This window comes from Trichosurus vulpecula, chromosome 8 (assembly GCF_011100635.1).
Source record: "Trichosurus vulpecula isolate mTriVul1 chromosome 8, mTriVul1.pri, whole genome shotgun sequence".
NCBI lineage: Eukaryota > Metazoa > Chordata > Mammalia > Diprotodontia > Phalangeridae > Trichosurus > Trichosurus vulpecula.
In genome coordinates, this window is record NC_050580.1 from 255,749,732 (window position 1) to 255,768,017 (window position 18,286).

General features: G+C 41.8%; 1 protein-coding gene across 1 annotated transcript in view; it reads right to left on the bottom strand.

The window, feature by feature from the left end:
- Positions 1 to 4,109: 4,109 nt before the first annotated feature.
- RIN3 (Ras and Rab interactor 3) overlaps positions 4,110 to 18,286 on the bottom strand; it is a 149,143-nt gene continuing 134,966 nt past the window's right edge. Inside the window, exons 10-11 of the mRNA XM_036735462.1 lie at positions 11,427 to 11,590; positions 4,110 to 5,437 (exon numbers count right to left, since the gene is read on the bottom strand). Coding sequence (XP_036591357.1) covers positions 5,129 to 5,437; positions 11,427 to 11,590 — 473 coding nt within the window. The 3' untranslated portion in view covers positions 4,110 to 5,128. The remainder of the gene's footprint in view (positions 5,438 to 11,426; positions 11,591 to 18,286) is intronic.

Below are 18,286 nucleotides of genomic sequence, written 5' to 3' on the forward strand. Positions count from 1 at the left end.
CTGGACTATTGTAGCATCATTCTAACCTGTCTCCTCATCTCCAATCATTTCTCTGGGTTCAAGTCCATTCTATCTATGTGGCTAAATGAACGTTTTTCACATAAAGGTGTGACTGCTTCCTTATTTGGACCTCCATGCTCTGGCCCCAGCCTGTTCCTCTGGGCTCATCTCATATATTACAGCTGCCCTATGTACTAGCCAGCCAGTATTCACTGTTCAAACTCTTCAGGGCATTTGATCTTTAATCACAGAATTCTCTCCCTCTGAAAGGGCTTCCTCCCCATTTCCAGCTGTTGAAATCCTATCCCATCCTGCATTTCCTGTTCCTCCCTGTCCAGTGTGAACACTCAGTGCTTTTCAGAGAGGTCGTTTTTTTTTTTTTTTGAGTCATTTCCTACTATCTACTATAATTAGTTCTTCTTGGTCTATAAAGCTGGAAGCTTCCTCAGGGAAGACTTTGTCCTATGTTTTTTTAATGCCCCACAGATGCTGTCACATGCTGAGTAAATGTTTGCTGGCTATTTAAGGAATTGCTTTGGGTACATCATTTTCCCTCTCAGGGTCTGTTTCCTCATTTGTTGGGCTAAATAATCATTTTTGGTTCTAAATTTCTGTGAGTTAATAAGCAGAGACACATTAGATTAATCAGTAACCTATTATGGGAGCGCCTGATTGCCAGAGCTGTAACTAGAATGGGACAACTGGGCCTTGGTCTGAAGGCTTCATTGTGGGGGGCACACTTCTTTCCTGAAGAGGTCTTCCAGCTTGCTGTCCCCATGGTACATGGCATAACTGAATCTGCTCCCCTATCCTGGTGCTTCTGGATCTGACTGGAAGTTGCTTATGTGGAAGGGCATTGAAGGCAAAGGTTGGCACATGCTTGCTAAGGTGGGATCCTGAGACTTGTGCTACCAGTAAACTTTCCCTGGTGTCAGCCTTACCAGAAGAGGGGTCCTAGGCTTTTGTCTCCCCTATACGTAGCAGTGTCCTGGAGTCTCTTCCTTCATGGAATCCTCTGTCCTGAGATTGAAGTCTTTTCCTACATCTGTCCACTCCCAAAAACTTGAATTTTCTTCATTCCTGAGTGCCCAGTCACAGCTGTTGAGCTGGCATTCACGGCATCGCTTCCTCTGAATTTCCTATTTCTACTGATGACATCACTATTTTCTCAATGACCCAGGCTCAAAACCTGAGAAACATAACTTCTCAGGAGATTTCCCTCCTTCATCTAAGTTAATCGCCAAGTCTTGCCTATGTTCTTTCTATGTCTCAACCATCTATGCAGTGACATGACCCCTCCTCCCATCCCCTGGTTAGGTCCTCATCACCTTTCCCTTAAACTTTGTAATAGCCTCTTTTTTTTTGAGGTGGGAAGGCATGGCAATTAGGGTTAGGTGACTAGCCCAAGGTCACACAGGTAATAAAGTGTGTCAAGTGTCTGAGGCCGGATCTGAGCTCAGGTCCTCTTGACTCCAGGGCCAGTGCTCTACTCACTGCGCCCCCTAGCTGCCCCGGTAACAGCCTCTTAACTGGTCTCCCTGTCTCCAGGCTCTCCTTGACACAACCATCCAAATAATCTTACTAATATATGTTTCTCCCCATCACCTGCAGTGTAAAACACAAGCACCTTATCCTGTTTTTCAAAACCCTCCTCTATCCCCTTTCCCAACCTTATTTTATTATTTAACATGCCTACTACGTACCAGGCACTGTGCTAAGCGCTTTACAAATATCACCTTATTTGATCCTTACAACAATCCTGAGAGGTAGGTGCTTTTATTATGCCTATTTTGCAGTGGAAGAAACTAAGGCAGGCAGAGATTAAGTTGACTTACCCAGGGTCACACAGCTACTAAATGTCTGCATTTGGACTCGGGTCTTCCCGACTCCCAGTCCAGTGTGCCATCCACTGTGCCACCTAGCTGCTTTAGTTATTAATTTCCTAATCCTACTTACATATTTTTAGTGCTGGCTTTCCCCCCTCCCCCTCCTGGGGTACACTTTTTGTCCTATTGAAAACTTTCTCTTTGGTCCAAGCCCAGTTCAGAGGCCGCTTCTTCCATGAAGTCAAATGAAAGGGGTCTCTTCCTCCTCACTCCTACAATGCCTTATCTTTCCTTTGTACATGGTACTTTATGCTTCCTTCTCTAGACACGACGCTTTAGGAACTTCTCGAGGTCAGGGATGGTAGTTTTTGTTTTTTTCTTCTTTTTGGGGTCTCAGCTAATGCCTCACGTAGAAGCCAATTAGTCAATGACTGTTGACTTCAGTGGAAATGGCCCCAAAATCCCTATTAGCTCTAGGATCAAGGAGAAACTCTTTTGCCTTTAAAATCCCTCACACATTCGATGGTCTAGCTATCCGAACTAGCTTTCTTAATCCTTACATGTGACACTCCATCTTTGCATAGACTACCCCCTGTAGGTGGAATGCCCTCCTTCCTTCTGTCTCTCCATTCTGATCTCCATCAGAGCTGCTAGTGTTCTCTCCTCAAATAACCTTGTATTTATTTAGCTTGTATTTACTTAGTTTGTATTTAGGATGTAGGGGCTGTGGGAAATGATTATTAATAACCAACAATTTGGGGACTTCCAGAGTTCCCCCTTTTTCTGAAGTCCTCATTTTAAAGCTAAGTCTTTCCCCTCCATCATGGTCAGATTCCCATCCAACCTTACAAAACATTTAATCTAAGGTGAGGAAACCCATTGTGTTCTGCTCAGGTTTGGGAGAGGATACATTTTTTGATTAGATTGCCCAAGGCTGGGGATAATTTAGAAGTCAATGACAATCAAAGTTCATTAGAAGAGGTCCAGTGCCTCATTGTAATATTCATTCTCTCTCATTACTTGTTAACTAATCAGCCTTGATTGTTGCCCTTTGGAACACCCACTTTTCCAAGGGCATATAAGCTTGAGCCAGGCCACCATGACGGTCTTTGGCACTGAGGGTACCACTGACCTATTTTATTAAAATGCTAGCATTATTCATAAATGACCAATTATCCAGAAATGATGTCTCTTGAACTTTTTAAATGTCACAGGGCAGCTAGATGGTACAGTGAATAGTTTTGAGACTAGAGTCAAGAAGACTGATCAAATCTGGCCTCAGATACCTCCTAGTTATGTGATCCTGAGCAAGTCACTTAACCCTGTTTGCCTCAGTTTCCTCATCTGTCAAATGAGCTGGAGCAGGAAATGGCAAACCACTCTAGTAGCTCTGCCAAGAAAAGTTCAAATTGGGTCACGAAGGGTTGGACACAAGTAAACAACATCATTTAGGATGCAAGGAGCAAAACCTTACTCATGTTTCCTACTAATTGCTTTTTATCCTCCTATAATTTTATCAAGTGAGATGAGGAGATGTGTTTTCAATTGATCAGGGTCACCTGTTGAATTCCCCTCTATACTCACATGTGTATGTTGTCCATGTTATTTCTTCTGAGAGCAGAAAGTTTATTTTTTGTCCAGCTCCTAGCACAGTGCCTAGCACATAGCAATCATTACAGCTACCATTTATATAGAGGTTTAAGGCCTGCAAAGCACTTCCAAGCATCTCGTTTTATCCTGACGACAACCCCTGGGAGGTACATGTTAGTATTTCTATTGGAAACTGAGGCAGACAGCAGTGAAGTGATTGGCTTAGATGGGGACCACACAGCTAATAAACATTAGAGGTCATATTTGAACTCTCATCTTCCTGACTCCAGAACCCCTACCACAGGAGACTGTAAACTCCTTGAGGGCTCTCTCCAGTGCCTAGCACAGCCCTTGGCCTTTGTGAATGTTTGCTGACTGACTGATGCCTTTGATTCCCTGTTACAGATTTAAAGGAACAGTTTATCTCCTGTGTTTTTGTGGGAGGCCAGCAGATATGCTGCTTCCTGGTTTCCAGAGGGAGTAGCTGAGGCAGGAGGACAGTGACTGGATCCTGGAGAGCCCAACCAGGCCTAGGCTTGAAAGGGATTGTGACAGAAGAGCACCTTTCCTAGCTTTACAACTTGAAACAGAAAAATGAATACCACAGAGAGGGGCCTCTGGGTGAAGGGATCTAGGGCTTCCTTTCAATCTTTAACCTATATCTTGTATCCTCAAGGTTCAGGCTAGAGCACAGCAGCTTCAAAATTATGTTTATTGAACACAAGTACTTTACACTTACACAATGCCCCCAAACATTGAGTCCCTACCTCCCTTGTTAATGTGTTCCTGTCAGTTTTCCCTTCAGTTGAGAAGGATAATTGGGGCTCTATTCTTCATTGTGACAAGGTAAACATTCCTGAGGACAGTGGGGTTGATGGGATTGGGATGCCCCTTTCCCTGGCCCCAGAGGTGTCCAGCCAAAGTGACGGTGGCAAAGCCTCCAATTCTGTATCCCATGGAAGTCCTGAGCGTTCCCGTAGCCTGCTACGGTGCCAGAGGGATTTCTGAAACCTATCACTGCGCAGTGATTTAGAGATTCATGTGCTAACCCACCTCTGGGTAGTCTTCATGAGCCCTCACATTCGGGCTCCACTTCAAAAGGACTGGTTCATGGAGGGCCCAAGGTGGGATCCACACCTGGCCAATTGCCATTGCCTCATTGGTCTTGAAGCAGAGCTGTAGCCCCCTACCTCCTTGTCCTCCCTTCCCCCAAGGTCAGGTAGTCCTGTCTACTACAGTTTGGGGGTAATTTTCCTGGGCAGGCTTCCTGGCCCAGGGAGGAGCCATAGCGGAGAGAGTCCCTCCCTTTGGGGTCCAAAACAAGAGTCCTGAGTTTGAAACATCCCAACTTTACTTCTCACTAGTTTTGTGACCCTTTTGGGCAAGTCATTTCTCATCTCTGGGGCTCTATTCGTTGTTAAAATGAAGAAGGTTGGACTGGATGCTTTTAATGTACTGTGAGAAGTAGTTGATGATTCTAAGCTCTGAAGATGTATGTGTGTGTGTGTGTGTGTGTGTGTGTGTGTGTGCGTGCGTGTGTACAATTTATTGCTCTGGTCCACAACAATTTTCTTCTAATAGTAAGAGGGGACATCTTGGGGAAAATACTGCATATTAGTGAGATCCAAATCTCAGGCCTGAATCCCACACTGTAAACACCATGAGCACACCTCTGCCTTCATACATGAGGAGCTGCAAGGACAGCCTTGCTTTCAGAGAAAGTTTGGATCCTTTACAATGGGGGTCTGGGTGTCTCCTCTGTCCATCTCTTTATAAATAAAATGGAAATCCCTCTTGGGCTCGCTCTTTAGTAGGTAGGCTTTGATGTGGTGGGGAAGTGAGTCGTCCGCCAGCTGGAAGCACTTGCCGTCCACCAGGACAAAGAGTCTGTGGTCTTGGGGCTGGGCCACTTCAAATTTCTCAGCACACTGTGCTCTCAGCTGCTCGGCCAAAGTGTCTGACTTTGATGCCAGTGTCCGGGCTTGGTTGTCCGGCTCCAGGAAGGAGATGCAGATGAAGTCCTGAGCAACAACAACAACAAAGTTCATGGTCAGGGTCTTGGCTGGGGCAGAAGGCAAGGAGGAAAACAACCTACATCTAAGGATTTAAACTCAGATCTCAGATTTCACACCATTGACTTGCCCCACCTAGTAGCCTAGAAAAGAAGTTTGTCTTTTCATCTCTGGGCTTACACAGGGTTATTCTGTCTTCTGGACTCAGCCAGGGCCTGACATGCTGCTCCTGAATCCTATGGCCAGGTCCCTGGAGGAATGTCAAGGAGTGGTCCTCTGTGATGTTCCCAAGTTGCCATGTTCAAGGCTTCTGGAACTCAGAGCTAGCTGTGACCTTGTTTATGCCACTGCTTGGCAGCCTGGATACTGTGGACAGCCCATGGACACTTAAAATAATGTTTTTAGATGCATGAGATAAAATGCATACCGTTGGTGGCATTGTGAATGGATCCAACCATTCTGGAAAGTAACTTGGAACTATGCTCAAAGGGCAATCAAACCGTAAATACTCTTCGAGCAATACCACTACTGGGTTTGTATCCCAAAGAGATCATAAAAAAGGGAAAAGGACCTACATGTACAAAAATATTTATAGCAGCTCATTTTGTGGTGGCAAAAAAACTGGAATTTGAGGGGATGCCCATCAACTGGTGAATGGCTGAACGAGCTGTGGCATATGAATGAATTGGAATATTGTGCAACAAGAGACGATGAACAGGTGGATTTCAGAAAAACCTGGAAAGATTAGTATGAACCAATACAAAGTGAAATGAGCAGAACCAGGAAAACATTGTACACAGTAACAGCAACACTGTGTGACGGTCAGCTATGAATGACTTAGCTCTTCTCAGCAACACAATGATTCAAGACAATTACAAAGGACTCATGATGGAAAATGCTATCCACATCCAGAGACAGAACTGATGGACTCTGAATGCAGATTGAAGCATACTATTTTAATTTTTTTTGGTGCTTTTTTTCTTTTTGGTCTGTTCTTTCACAACTGTGACTAATATGGAAATATGTTTTATATGATTGCACATATATAATCTATATCAAATTGCTTATCGTTTTAGGAAGAAGGAGAGGGAAAAATATGGAACTCAAAATCTTATAAAAATGAATGCTAAAAACTGTCTTTAGATATAATTGGAAAAGATACTATTAAAAGATAAGATGCATAGGATTACAAAGGAAACCAACTATATTGAACTGTAGCTATAAAAAAAGGTTCATGGACTATAGGTTAGATAAGAGAAAAACTAATCCAATCCTTTCAATTTGCAGATGAGGAAACAATCTCAGAAAAGTTAAGTGACTTGCATAAAGTCATACAAGTAACAAGAGCAGAACTCAGATTTCAGTAAAAAAAAAATTGACAGAAAATTTCTGGCAATTTTTTTTTTCTGCGGTCGAAAAGCAGATTTTGGTCAATTTTTTTTACTTAGAATAATCAGCAGAGCTAGGTTTTCCCATATATTTTTGTCATATTTGTATTCTCTTTATACTTTTTAAGGCACTGACATTCTGAGCCGTAGACTCAGGAATCAGGAGACTGGGCTCCAGTCAGCCCCATTATGCTACATTCACAAAATCATCTCCCCTTCTAAGGGCTTCAGTTTCCTCTGTAAAATGACAGAGTTGAATTTGATGGATTCCACAGCCCCTTCTACCTCAAACACTCTCAAAACTTCATTTTATTCTCTCCCTTCAATAATCATTCATTAAATATCTACTCCATGAAAAGCATCTGGGGAAGGTACAGGCAGAACATATATTATTATAACCTTATTCTTCAGATGAAGATCTTAAGGCCTAAAGAAATGACTTGCCTAAGGTCATACACACAGTTAGCGGCAGGAGAACTACCTAGCTGTTGTCTAGGATGCTTACTACTGGATGCTCCAAGTAGGAATTCATTTGCTCATTCATTTATCTGGGTCTGTGGGGAAGATACAGAGCATTATGGGGTAAGACCCTCATGGGCCACTGGTCAAATATTCAAACACCTCTGAGGATGTGAAATTCTTGTAGGGGTCCAAGCTATGGATTGGTTACAGCGAGTTGGACAGCGCATCACATGGATCAGCCTCTCAATAAAGGTTTTAAAAGTGGTCATTGGGTAAGTACATTTCCTCAGTAGAGAGGTCAAGCCTTTCCTAGTATTTAAAGATGAGAGACCCCTAGTGGTCAATGCTCATTACTAAGTTTTTGTGTATCTGAAGGTAATTTAAAAAAAAAATCTTAGTTCCTGACTTGCTCAATCCCCTGAGTGTCATCACATAGAACCATCTACAGATCTTCTTCCCAGGACCAGGTTATGGGAGCATGGGCAACCTTCCCTTCACCTTTCATTCACTTATCCATTTCATTAATTCATCCATATTCACGCATTCACTTATGCACTTCATTTATTGATTCATTCATTAGTTTACTGAAAAAGCACCGTGCCTAAGGTGGAGAAGTAGAATGGAGAAGTAGAACACAGTTCCCTAGACCTTCAGGGATTTCTAGTATACCTAGAGAAGACAAGGTATATCAACATGAAATGCTCTATGATAGCTGTTTCTTCCTCACAAATCTGGTTTATAGAAAACCTTTGTGTGGCCTATAATTGGTATTATTTTTCAGTGGTGCCCTATACTCACTGATGGTCTATATTTCAGAGCTTAAATTGAGTTGGGGTGGGAGGGCTGTGGTAAAAATTCCCTTCCTTCTCTAACATTCTACAATCCAATGCACACGGCCTCCTCTCCTGATCCCTAACCACTGCTGGGCCACTAGGCCTTCTCTGCATCACATGGAAGGAAGTTAGGGTTTGTTATGAAATAGAAGGATGAGGTAGAAGTTAAATATTTAAACTCATCTGAGAAAAGGAAAATAAAAAAGGGCAGGGGAAGCCTTAGGCAAAAGTGCAAGGTGGATAAATTTGTCTCAATTCCTTCAAGCTCCTTTTTCTTCTTTAAAAAAAATTTTTATCCTGAAATTTTAATGAACACTAAAAAGAATCCATATAGAAAAGGAAGATTTTATGTGAAACCATAAATCTCTATTTTAAATATGTATATATATATAGAATTTAAATATATATTTTAAATAAAAAATTATATATAAAATTAAATATTTTACTGTTGTTCAGTTGTTTCAGTTGTGTCTGACTCTTTGTGACTCCAATTGGGGTTTTCTTAGCAAAGACACTAGAGTGGTTTGCCATTTCCTCCTCTAGCTCATTTTACAGATGAAGAACTGAGACAAACAGGGTTAAGTGACTTGCCTGGGATCACACAGCTAATAAGTATATGAGGCTGGATTTGAACTCAGGAAGATGAGTCCCCTTGACTCAAGGCCTGGTATTCCACCCACTGTGCCACCTAGCTACCCTAATTTATATATACATATGCACACAAACATGTATGTATACATATGTGTGTATATACATATATATTTGTGTGGGTATATGTATGTATAAATTTAACATGTTACTTTCAAAGACGTCTTGTTGGCCTGTGCTTCCTTCAACTTTTCTGGAACGTTTTTCTATTTGGAGGCAATTCCCTCTCCAGGGAAGACTCAGTGTTCTGTGGCTCACTTTTCCTCCACACATCTAAACATGCTCTTAATGGTCTCAAAGGATGACAGCATCTGAGCAGGTTATGGAATAGTCTCTGGTGAGGGAAGATGTTCACAGAGGAACTTGCCCAAGATCCCACAGCTAGTAAGTGTTAGATCTAGGATGAAGGTTGCCAATCAGGCAGTGTCTGGCTGGCTTTGTCCGGTATCTTGTCATCAAAAGGGGGGTTGCTTCTTATAAATATCACGTGAGAAGTGAATCTTACACTATTATATTAATAACTAATTATTAATTTGTGATCCACCCATTTCCTCCTATTCCTGTTAAGACCCAATTCTGGAAAAGGTCAGTTAGTTTCCTGAAGGGCATGGCTGAGAGATGAGATTACTCCTAGCCCCCAAGGCACATGCTCTTAACTAAGTTACTACGAAACCTAATTTCTGTGTAGAGTATAAACAGAATCCAGTCTGGGCAAGACTTATGCCTGGGGAAGGAACCCCTGTCCTTGGTCCCTTCCACTAGAATTAGGGAGACTCAGCTCATGAAGGAGAGAAGTAGCCAGAGAGGTCCAGGTGGAGATAGCTTTCCTTTGTCCAGAAGCCTGGAGGCCACTGAGTCTTGTGATCAAGCAGCAGGAGGAGCTGAAGACAGTCAGCCTGCCTCCTCATTAAACACCCACCAATCAGGGTTGAGTTTCACTTGTCAGGGGAGTTTCCTGTCAGAAGGCACACACCTGATTTAATGTGATTCAGAGCTTCCCTTTGTGTCTTTGGTAACAGAGAGAAACCACTGACCATCAATTTATTGATGACTAGCTAGCCTAATTAATAAATTGATTATTAATTATCTGGAAACTCTGTCTTCTGTGGACTTTCATTCCCAACACATGTGATATCTCAGTTTTAAAGTTTTCATTTTGGTAGACAGATCTCTCCCTTATCTAATGAGATAAAACCTAAGCATAGTGTCAAAAATGTGGAATTTGGAGTCAGAAAAACTGAGTTTGACTGACAACTAAGGCTACCAAAACAAAAACTTAAAAAGAGATACCACACAACATTTTAAAAAGCAACTACCTTTTACGACAAGATACTGGACAAAACCAGCCAAATGCTGTCCAGTCAGCAACTCTCATCCCAGATCTGATACCTGTTTACTCTAATTACCTAAATAACCCAATTATTCTAAAGCGCCATTTTTCTCATCTGTAAAATGGGGCCAATGATACTTACACTGCCTGCCTCACACAGTTCACTTTATAAATATTTTATTGAGTGCTTTTGAAATGTAAGCTGTAGTTACAGCTTTTTCTACTCTTCTTGGTTATATGTGTCATAGTTAACTGTGCATTTGACATCTCCACTTAGATTTTAAGCTCCTTAAGGTCAGGGAACAGATTTTGCTTAATCTTAATATCTTCTCTAGCATCTAGCACAATGCCCTGCATATGGTGAACTTTTAATAATTTTTAAAAATGAAGTACTGAAATGAATAAGTCATTTACATTTTAGTGCGAATTCCAGTCATTCTGTTTTCTGTATCCTGGAGAGTTATAGTCTAAAGCTCATATCTGGGTTGGAGAATGAAAAGCTATGTCCCTAGAGAAGGGGTTTCTGGCATCAGGGAGCAGCTGGGGCTTTTTGGGGGGCTCTAAGATTACCCCAGTTAGGTAGCTGCCTACTTTGAGGGGCCAGCTAAGATGTAGTAAAAAGAGCATTGGAAATGGTCAAATCTTAGCTTCCCTACTAACTAAAATTGGTATTGTTACATAGTTAGTACTGGACAAGGATAAGGATTGAACTGAGGTCTTCTGATGCCATTCAAATAAATAATTTCCTCAGAGCCACAATGATCTGGAACAAAGTAGTCTCATACTTTCCTTCCTTGCTTTTCTTCCTATCAACTCATTCAACACTACAGTCAGAGTATTAAGGGTCGGTTTAAAGGATATCAATCCAGAAATCTGGGATTTCCCTACTTATATCTGTTCCCTCTGAGTGAGAAAGAAACTGACAGCCTCAGTAAGATACTGACATAATTTACTGCATTCATATCCCTAAAACTATAGGGTTATGCTGCCCTGCCTCCTTGACTGTGCTAACATGCTCGGGTATGTACAACTGCATCATCTTAGGAGATATAGTTTCCCTTCCACTTCTCAAAGGCCCCAAAACAACTCTCTTAGATAGACATGATCACTAGGGCAAATCTTTTAGATACCTATCCAAGTCCATTTGTCTTTATGAAGCCTAGCTATCAGTAGGAAATGGTCCTCTTCCTTGCACTGACCCCTTGCTTGCTCATCATAGCTGCCCCGTGGGTCAAGAATTGGTGTTCTAGACAGGGAATCTTTCTTGAATCAGATAGATGACACCCTACATCATACCTGGGAGGACTGTTTGGGTTGTCACTTGTCAGACCACTCACCTGCACAGATGAGCGAGAGGCCCGGGCCTTGTTCAGGGTCCGGCGGCGTTCCCAGCGATGGATGGAATCCTGTACTTCCACGCTCAGCTGCCTTGTGACAGTGATCTTGTCATAGTTCTTGATATGTTCCAGGGCCCCATAGGTTGTGGTGAGATAGTAGGAACCTACCAGAACAACAGGAATCCATTAATAAACAGATAGAGCAGGATTTGGTGGTAGGTGGGTAGGGAAGAAGTAAACAAGGGTATAGTTACTGGGATTCAGTGAGCAGACTTAAGGTCCATTTCTCCATGAATATTACCACGCATCTGCACATGTGTTCAAGGTTGAGAGGAGGGAGTAGAATTACTTTCACCCTTGTAGATTATGGAGAGTCAAGGAACCTGGAATCGAGAGTCCTGGCCCTGTCACTGTCTCATTGTTTGATCTTGAGCAAACCACTTCAGACCTCTGAGCCTCAGTTTCTTTATCTATAAAATGAGGAAAATGATCCTTGACCTGCCTACCCTATAGAACCGTGGTAAGGATCAAGTAGATTCAATTTAATTCAATTCAATAAATATTAAGTACTTGCTATGTGCACAGCACTGAGCTAGGTGCAGGTAGCAATACAAAGTTTACATAAGAACTATCTAGAAAGGGCACAAACATAGAAAACTGTAATATACAATCTTATATCATAAGTGTATTAGAGTTACAAAACAAATTGATACTTGAGATTTTAAGGGGAAAGGACTTTACAGATGGGGATTCATGGAAAGTTTTTTGGAGGAAGTAGAATTTGATTTAGGCTTGAAAATATGAGTAAGCATTTATTGAGAAAGCTGGCTAAACAAATTGTGAAAATCAGTCAATCATTATAATCAATCAATGCAAAGAATAAAGCAATTTCTTCTCCCAAGGAATTTATATTTTATTGGGGATACAACATACACATATGTAAGAATATACATACATATACAAGGTACTTGGAATAGGTACTTGGTTGGCACAGCACTGGATATGATTTAGTTAGTATTATAATTATTATTATAGCGGTACTGTCCAAGCATGAGCAAATGTTTGTCTGTTTTTATTTCTCTAAATAGTGTTTTGCAGTTGTGTTCATATTAATTCTTATGTGTGTCTTGGTATTTGACTACCAAATATCTTATACATTTTTCCTTATTTTGAAGAAAATTTATTTTTTTATCTTTTCCTATTGGGTTTTGCTAGTAATATGCAGAAAGGCTAATGATTTTGTGTACTTATTTTATATCAATCTACTTTAATTAAGTTATTAATAATCTTTATAATTCAAGTGTGTTTCTTTTAAATAATATAACTGAATTCTGCTAGATCTGTTTTGCTAAAAAAAAAAATAAATTTTAATTTTAAATTTTAAAAATAAAAATTTGCCCTCTTCTCTTTTATGGGCAAGTTCATTCCATTTACTGTTATGATTATTAATTATCAATCTCCCTCTATCACAACTTCTGCTACTTTTTCCTCTTTCCTTTCTATTGTCCTCTTTACAAAAAACAAAGTAGTAGAGAAAGAGAAGGACTTTGATAAAAAAAAAAAAAGAAGTGTTCTGTTCCCACTCCTTTGGTCCTCCTTTTTTCACCAAGGCTGGACATTGATCTCTTGGTTCTTAAATTCTCTTTCTCTCTTTTATTCCCCCTTTTATGATCAGTCCTATGAAGCTGAAGTTTGTTTTGCTTGTGACTATAACTGATAGAACTCTACTTTCCCTCTTATCCCCTCCCCCCCATATCCCTTTTCCCTGTCACTGCCAGTTTTCCTGTTGAATTTAATGTATGTCTACACCAAATTCTGTGTATATGTGTTCAACCCTCCTTTTTCTGTGTTCAGATAAAAGTGAGCTCCTGAGGTGCCTCTTCTCCCTACTCCTCTGTTTGTATATTCTTTTCTTTATGTGCCACATTCATATAAAATAGTGGTTACTCCTCTCTTCCTCCTTCTTTCCCACTCCCTCTCAACCCCTCTCTTCTTTTCCTCCCATATTATACTTGACTTTGAATGTAGTCCAAAGGTTTAGATACTGATGGGACAACATTCAGGTACATACAGGGATGTGCTCCAACCAGCTCATATAGGGTTTAGAGAGCCCTATTGTTAATTAAATATTTAGTGTCAGAAGGCTATAAATTAGAGCTTGATTTATTATTTTGTTGATTGTCTAGACCATGAGTAGGGAACCTGCAGCCTCAAGGCCACACGTGGCCCTCTAGGCCACAGATTCCTTACCCCTGGTCTAGACTTAAGAAAGTGATGGAGAAAAAGTGAGTAATAAAGATTCAACTTTAAAAAGTGTATCTCGGGTGAGTGACTAAAAAGTTTGAGAACCATGGGATTAGAGGAGCTAGGAATGAGAAGACTTAGAGGGAATATGATAGTTTTCTTTGAGTAACTGAATACATGTGGAAGAGGCTTTGGACTTATTCTGCCTGGCCCAAGAAGGAAGAGCTAGAAACAATGGGTGGAAGTTGTGGAGAGGCAGATTTATATCTGATTTCGGGAAAAACTTCCTACTTTGAGCTATGTAAGAGTGGGCTGCCTGGGGAGGTAATGGGCTCCCCTTTCACTGGAGGACCCAGATTAGATGACCACTTGTCAGTGACCCTGTAGAGATTACTCGTTGGGTGTGGGTTGGACAAGATGGCTTCCCAGGTCCCTCCTCATTTGGAGATTCCATGGCTCTTTCTGAAGGCATTTGTCATTTCGAATGCACCTCAGGACCACTAGGTGGCAGTCTTTACTGCCTCACATTTCTCAAGTTTCCAGCTAACACAGTACCATTCATAGGTTTTCAGATAGAAGGGAACATAAAGGATGTACGGTCCAAATGCCTTCATTTTACAGTTGAGAAAACAGACTTAGAGAGGTTAATTTACTTGCCCAAGATCAGACAGGTATCAGGTGGCAGAGCCAGGATCTTACTCCAGGATCTCTGAATGTTTCACTAAACTAACTGCTTTTGAGGTGTTGAAAAGCAAAGGACTAGACATCAAAAACCCTGGGCTCTGAGCAACATGGCAGCTTTGACAGGACCCAAACGTTATCTGGGTTACAAGGGTTACGAGGCCTTGCCTGATCTCTGCCCCTCACCACCCCAGTACCTCTTCCCCTCTCTCCAACTCAACCAAATTACACTGTATTAACTTAAATGAGTGCATGTATTAATTTAAATAGGCAGCTGGATGGCTCAGTGGCTAGTGTGCCTGGAATTAGGAAGACTCATCTTCCAGAGTTCAAATCAGCCTCGGACACTAGCTGTGTGACCTTGGGCAAGTCACTTAACCAGTTTGCCTCAGTTTCTTTGTCTGTAAAATGAGCTAGAGAAGGAAATGGCAAACCTCTTTAGTATCTTTACCAAGAAAATCCCAAAAGGGTTCACAAAGAGTTGGACACGACCGAAAAACAACTCAACAGCAAGAACTCACTTATAACTGGAGTGATCTGGGCAAAGCCTTGATCTTGGAGATGGGGGAACTACCCCAAAGAGCCAAAGGCCGCATGTCTACACTTCCATGGGAAGGAGACCAGAGGGTTCTCCAGATCACCCATGTTATGTATTATTTTCCCTAATAGATTGTAAACTCCTTGAGGGGTGGGACTGTTTCATTTTCATCTCTGTTATTACAAAAGAGTTTCTGGCATACAGGAGGAACTTAGTAAATGCGTCCTTGATTTTTCCTTCCTTCTGGTATCTCTGTATTTTAATACTTTTAGGATCTGTGATTTTTGTCGATATGGGTCCTTCTTCCTCTGATAGAGAGAACAGGGCTTGGCCTCTGATAAAGCACTTAATAGATGCTGACTGACTACAACTCTTTAACTTGGTAGATAGGATCTGAGAATTGTGGTTGAAAAATTTACTACCCTGTAACAACAAAATCACCGATCTTTCCAAGTATCGAAGAAGGGAGCCATAATTAATCATACTCCCTAAACTGAGCTGGGCTCTTTTCACAAACATACGTGTGGCTAGTCTATCAAAGGGCCTGTACTAGAATAGAAGTCTCTCCTTGCCTCACCTATTGGTAGGGTTAGCCAGAATTTATACTCCACTAGTATAGACATCAAGAACCCAGGCTGACCTTCATGTTACAACAAGTCACCAGAGGAGGACCTTATAGGAGGTCTGCTACCTCAGTACATTCTGAAAAAGGGGGTGAATAGTCACTGGTAGGGCTCCTGGAGGCGTGGAGGGGGGATTGACTTCACGTCCCTGGATCTTCTATTGAAAGAGCAGTGAATAATCGCTCATTTGAGAAGATAATCATTCTTTCAGACAAGCCACTGGAGATAGGTTAGGAGATTGCTACCAAATTCCTAAACTAGTTTTGGCAGGGTCATTCCCCTGCTCAAAAACTTTCAGTGGCTCCCTATAGCTCCTAGGAGAAAACATGGGTTCATCTGTTCAACATTTAAAGCCAGCTTACTTTTTTTTTTTTTTTTTTTTTGCTTTTTGGCAGGGCAAGTGGGGTTAAGTGACTTACCCAAAGTCACACAGCTAGTACATGTGTCAAGTGTCTGAGGCCGGATTTGAACTCAGGTCCTCCTGACTCCAGGGCCAGTGCTCTACTCACTGCGCCACCTAGCTGCCCCACCAGCTTACTTTCCTAAGCTCATAAACTATTACCCCTCCAGAAGCACTCTACCATCCAGCCAAATTGGCTGGCTTGCTCCTCCCACTTATACAACATTCCACATCTCACCTATGTGCCTTTGTACAGGTGGTCTCCCATGCCTGGGATGCCCTGCTCTCTTAGAATCTGCATCTTAGAACCTCAGGCTTCCTTCGAAGCTCAACTTACCTGCCACCTCTTACCCAAAGCCTTCCTTGATCCCCCAGTTCCTAGAGCCACCTCTCCAAATTACTATGTATTTATTTTGTGTTTACTTGTATATGGAGATGCTGTTTCCCCAGACAGAATATAAGGTCCTTGAGGTAGAGACAATTTCATTTTGTCTCTGTCTCCCTACTATCTAGGCCAGTGCCCAGCATAGCTCAATAAAATGCTCACTGATTGATTAAGCTATAAGATGAACATAATCATACCTTACCAATATGGACCAAATAATTTGTTAGTCTGTTCTAGTTAGTCTATAAAGTCTATAAAGAGGAAGATACAGCAGGGGAGGCAAGCTAGGTTCATGTTTACGTATCACCTTGATCTCTGCCCCAATAGATTCCTCTAGAATCCCAACTACCTCTCCACATGTCAGCTCCATGAGGGCTAGGGCATGTTGCTTCTATCTTTCTATCTCCAGAGCCTAGAACAGTGACTTATGCTCTGGAGACATAATCATCATCATCATCATCACCACCATCACCATCACCACCACCACCATCATCACCACCACTATCACCACCACTACCACCATCATCAGCACCACCATCACCACCACTACCACCATCACCACCATCATCATCATCACCACCACCACCACCACCACCATCACCACCACCACCACCATCATCACCATCATCACCACCACCATCATCATCATCACTACCACCACCATCACCACCATCATCACCACTACCATCATCATCATCACTACCACCACCACCACCACCACCATCATCACCACCACTACCACCACCATCATCACTACCACCACCACCACCACCACCATCACTATCATCACCACCACCATCATCACCATCACCACCACCACCACCACCACCACCACCACCATCACTATCATCACCACCACCATCATCACCATCACCACCACCACCACCACCACCACCACCATCATCACCACCACCATCATCATCATCACTACCACCACCATCACCATCATCATCACCACCACTACCATCATCATCATCACTACCACCACCATCACCATCATCATCACCATCACCACCATCATCATCGTCATCACCACCACCACAACAGTAGTTAGCATGTATACAGCACTTGAACATTTGCAAAGCACTTTGCACATATTATCTCATTTGATCTTCACAACAACCCTGGGAGATAGGTGCTATTATTATCCCTATTTTATAAATGAGAAAAGTTAAGTGACTTGCCCAGGTTCACACAGTTAGCAATTGTCTAAGGCTAGATTTCCTGACTCTCAGTATTCTATGCATTGCATCATGTAGCTACTTTTTGGTACAGTGGCAAAGGTACTGCCTCTGGTCAGTCAGAGGACCTGGGTTTGAATCCCACCTCTGATGTATTCTGTGTTTGTGAACTTGGCCAAATTAACCTCTCCAGACCAAATTGTCCTCATTTATAAAATGATGGGCTGGACTAGATGAAATCTGAGGTCTCTTCTAGATCTATGCTCCTATGGATCAAATAGTAGGGCCTTAAATTTATTTATTATGTTTTTAAATGTTGATTGAATTAATGCTGCCTGATCGTGGGCTGGATCCTGGGGTAGAGATTTTGACTAAGGCAGATCTGAGAAAGAGGAATGGCTACCATGGCTGCCAAAAAATTCAAATGCTCTAAGGTATCACGGGGGGGCAGGGACAAGAAAGAGGCAGTGGGTTGAAAGGGATATTATTGTAACTGAAGGAAAAAAAATGTATCTAAGAAGGAGAAAAGGCCTCTGCAGTTTTATAGACTTAACAGATAGAAAGGACATTAGAGGTCATCTAGTCTATGAAACCGAGGCTCAGAAAAAAAGGAAATGACATTCCCAAGGTCATACAATAACAAAGCAGCAGAGCTAGACGCAAGTCTTGTGAATGTAAAACCTGCTTTTTTCTTTTTTTTAAAACCACACCACACTATGGCTGATGCTGTAAGCCCAAGATTATAAAGTGATGGCAAATGCCCTCATTTCTAATGTGTTCCCTTGATCTGTTAAGAACATAAGAAATA